The 4,042-nt window shown below is 37.6% G+C and overlaps 1 protein-coding gene across 3 annotated transcripts in view; it reads right to left on the minus strand.

Moving 5' to 3' along the window:
• gab3 (GRB2 associated binding protein 3) overlaps positions 1–3,960 on the minus strand; it is a 32,769-nt gene extending 28,809 nt beyond the window's left edge. Inside the window, exons 1-2 of one of the 3 annotated variants that reach the window (XM_055198826.2) lie at positions 3,758–3,960; positions 2,797–3,289 (exon numbers count right to left, since the gene is read on the minus strand). In XM_055198826.2, coding sequence (XP_055054801.2) covers positions 2,797–2,868 — 72 coding nt within the window. In that variant the 5' untranslated portion in view covers positions 2,869–3,289; positions 3,758–3,960. The remainder of the gene's footprint in view (positions 1–2,796; positions 3,290–3,757) is intronic. The other 2 variants (XM_055198827.2, XM_073860281.1) reach the window with 2 other exon arrangements.
• Between the last annotated feature and the right edge of the window lie 82 nt (positions 3,961–4,042).

Raw genomic sequence — 4,042 nt, forward strand, 5'->3', positions numbered from 1 at the left:
TCGACAGACAACATACAGTAAGTAGCAAAATACAGCGGCTATGAATAAACTTTACAAGCGAGCGTGTTAATGATGTAACGTATAGAAAAGGGGTGCTAAGTTAAGCCAATGTCGTCTGACTTTGAAAATACTTTTGCAGACAAAATATAATTGTGCCAGCATATTTCTTAATTTCAGAAAACTAAAATGTATTTTTTCATATGATGATTGGCTAAATATTGAAAGCCCAGAATAGATGTTAACAGCTTCAGTATTGTTTAAAATGCATCTCGGGGTGAGACCCTTAAAAAGTGTTTTTATAAAATGTCACAAAGTACAAATCAGCAAATTCTAGAAAAAGGTTGACTACAGTTCAGTTGAAAAAAATTTAACAGAGTTTTGGTTTATTTTGGATGCACAACATAGTTACATTTATGTTATTCCATAACTATTACTCTATAATGTGTAATAATAAATAAAGAATGAGTAAGTGCTTCCAAACTTTTGACTGGTACCGTATGTTTATTTTACAACAGTTACCATAGGTACATTTCACCTAACTAGCAACATGTTACCTTTTCCTATCAGAATTGTTTTCTGCAGAATTGTGACCACATGTTCTGAGCATGCTCAGAGCTGCAGGGTCAAAGCTTAACCTTGATTTACCTCTCTCTCTCTCAAACAAAGACCTTCTCTCTATTCTTTCTTTTGGATAGTTACATTTGTTCCCCTTATGCATGTGTGTGTGTGTATGTTCTAGTTCAAAGAGAGGAACTAGCGCTATATTTTCCCAGAACTCTTCACAGAAGGGAAGTCTGAAACTGTCCTAAAGTTTGTCTGCGACAAAGAACCATACAAATGTTCTGTTTATATGTACGTGTTTATATGTGTTAATCTGCATGTAAACTGTGTTCTGAATTTGCGTTCCTAAAAGTGCACAGCTCTTGCAGCTATGCTGGCTTGGCCTGTTTGGTCAATAGTAGTTCCTCTTAGAGAGGGGAAGCAGGATAATAACAGTGTGCTCTATATGTAAATATAAGCTAATGTTCAACAACGTGTTTCTCTATTAGACCAACAACAAACTGTATTTTTTACTGCCATCACACACGGACCTACAAAAGAAACATATACATCCGTAGAAAGTTATAATTGTGTGCATGTGTGCATCTGTGTGTTTTCACCACACAGTATATGCTTTGCCATCGTTATTATTTAAACTAAGTGACCCAGCACTTCCTCCTTTGCACAAAATAAATAAAAAAGGAAGAATAAAGAATTTCTTAAAGAAAGAAAGATCACACTGGTAGCACACAACAAACACTTCTTCCCACTGTCTGACATTTTACTACCAGTTAAAACCACAAAACCAGCAATGCAGACGGAGAAAGCAAATGCTTGTTCTTCATGTCATGCACATGCCTCTTTTACTATTAAAACATATAGACTTTGAACAAACACTGGCTTACTTCTCTTAGCCTCCAGACACACTTGTTGTTTACACATGTGCACTGGCTTGTCAGTCAAGTCCTAATAGTAGTCCTTCCATTTTTGCCTGTGTGGTCTCTGATAGCACAACCCATTTTTGAATGCATGGTCATTTTCAACTGCCTGGCACCCTGGCTTCCCATGTTTTGCAACACACCCAAATTTCACAGAAACAGAAAGCGGGCGAGAGAAAGAGAGGTGTGGGAGAAAACATGTTTGTGGTGTCAGGCTAACACTTTGACACCCATCTTATGACTGGTGGTCCTCCCTGCCCTTAATTTTCTCGACCAAACAACCGAGACCTCAACATTCATGCAAAAAAACATGTAGCACAAGTAATCCGGTTGTACAGTTATTAGAGTAAACAGTGTGCTTCAGTATGTAAAACAACTTTAAACAAGTATTATATACTTGCCTTTTATCTAAGAAAGATATTTGCCAAATATGTTAACCTGTATGTGAAAGCCCAGCTCATAAAATCATCCTCTGTAATGTAAATAACACTGTGAAAATATAACATCGATGTCTTTAATATTGACTATTAATGTCAAAGATGGAAAAATAGATTATGACTTAACCTGGGTTTTACATACAGGGTCACATATATCTTAACATAGCATTTGTCAAAAAACTGAAAAACAAAAATGCAGAAGGAGTGACAAAAGTCCAGATACACTGTAGCAGTGAACTAAGAAATGGATAAAGCACAGGTCAACTAAGTGCTGTGCATTTATGCAACAAACAAATAACCTGCAGTTACAGCACAAAGCTGTCATACAGTGCAAAAAACATATAGGTTTTAATTTACACTAAAAGAGTAACATGCTGTGCAAGCAATACAGCACAGGCAAATCACTCTGTCACAGAGCACAGCATTGAATCTGACACAGGCACGAGGGAATGCAAAACAGCACATCCACGTGCAGAAAGGCAAACAAATGCTGCACAAACACAGCTTAGCATTAAAGTGTAAAGCATCACATTACAAAAATCCAAAGTCCACAGGTGACAGAAATTAAAAAACAGCCAAGCACAGCCTTATACAGTAGTTAAATAGTATTAAACACTGACAGAGATGGAGACCAGCAGCACAGGGCACACAAGTGTAAACAATACAGCACAGAAACACAAAATTTAATGCACAGTAGATGTAGCATTAAAGATCTGCAGCACAGAAAAACACAGCATGGAAATGCAAGGAAACCCTGTGTTATAACAACACAGATTCTCCACCACTGAAATGACAGCCGATCCTCATACTGCAGTACCTCCTTCTAATGCTCAATACATCACATGTACACAGAGAAAAAAAGAGACGGGACTTTTACTCACAAATCTTTTTAGCTTTTTCTCCGGAGGGGATTTTATGAGCCATCCTGTGCACACCACATCGCCTGCGCTCATGGCTGCGTCTATGTGTGTGTGTCTGAATGCAGACTGAGAGGAAAGCAGCGAGAATCCTGTGTTCAACCCCCCCAAACATAGAGAGGAGGAACTCACAGCATCAGAGTGAGAGAGAGAGCGAGAGAGAGAGATAGAAAGAGAAAGAAAGAGAGGGAGGGAGGAGAAAGCGTGTGTGTTTTGTATTTGTATGTAATTTTAGAGAGGACATGTATGTACAAGTGTATATCTGTGGTGTGTGTTTGTGTGTTCTGGGTGGAGGAAGATGTTCCTCCCTCCAGTATCTCGTAACAAACCAGCACATGACCTTGTGTGTGTGTGTGTGTGTGTGTGTGTGTATGTTTGTGTGAGAAACCCAAGGTCAGTTAGAAAAATGCTGTGAGGGGAATTTTAACTGGTTTATTAGGCCATCTGTCGTTGGATCCTCAAAGAGAATGCAAAAGAGAAATAGAGTGTCTTGAATATTTGTAACATATTTAAAGTATTCAACAAAATATTCAGTGTTATAAGTTGTTTTTTAGTGGCTATTTATGTACCAAAGCCAGGGAAATTTTATTTGATAAAGACAAAATGGCCATTTCAAATGTTCATTTATATTGTTTATGATTTTGATTATGTATGTCCTAATCTGTCTTACAAATACTGATCAGGTTTCAAACAAAAAGCACTTCTCTTATCTGGACATAGCAGGTTGTGCTGCATTAAGAAATGCTGTAGTATTTAAGCGCCATCTAGCGTCTGCGTTCGACCAAAACACAACAACAAGTTTAGTTTTGTCTGACTTTAAAATGGCCAGTAAAAAAAGCATTTTAAACCACTTACATATGGCACTAACAATTTCTGCAAGAAATAAGTTATAAAACGATTGAAACACACATATGATGGTACTTACAGTTTTTACACCAACAATTACGTACGTTAAGCCATAAGCGTTAGAACATTTAGTTTAAATAGTGTCGTTATCAAAAAGCTATGTAACTGTATATCATTTAACTTATCTAACTTTTGTCGCTCGGATGGGTAAATATAAAACAGTTTAGTAGCATATGTCTCACTCTCAATTTCATGCTACGTTTGACAGTTTATTTTCAAGCTTTCGGCGCTCTACTATCGCGAGATGTGAAGCGAAGCTCTGACAGGCGCAACTGATCGCTCTAACATCGCGAGATCTGGTATG

This window comes from Misgurnus anguillicaudatus, chromosome 22 (assembly GCF_027580225.2).
Source record: "Misgurnus anguillicaudatus chromosome 22, ASM2758022v2, whole genome shotgun sequence".
Taxonomy (NCBI): Eukaryota; Metazoa; Chordata; class Actinopteri; order Cypriniformes; family Cobitidae; genus Misgurnus; species Misgurnus anguillicaudatus.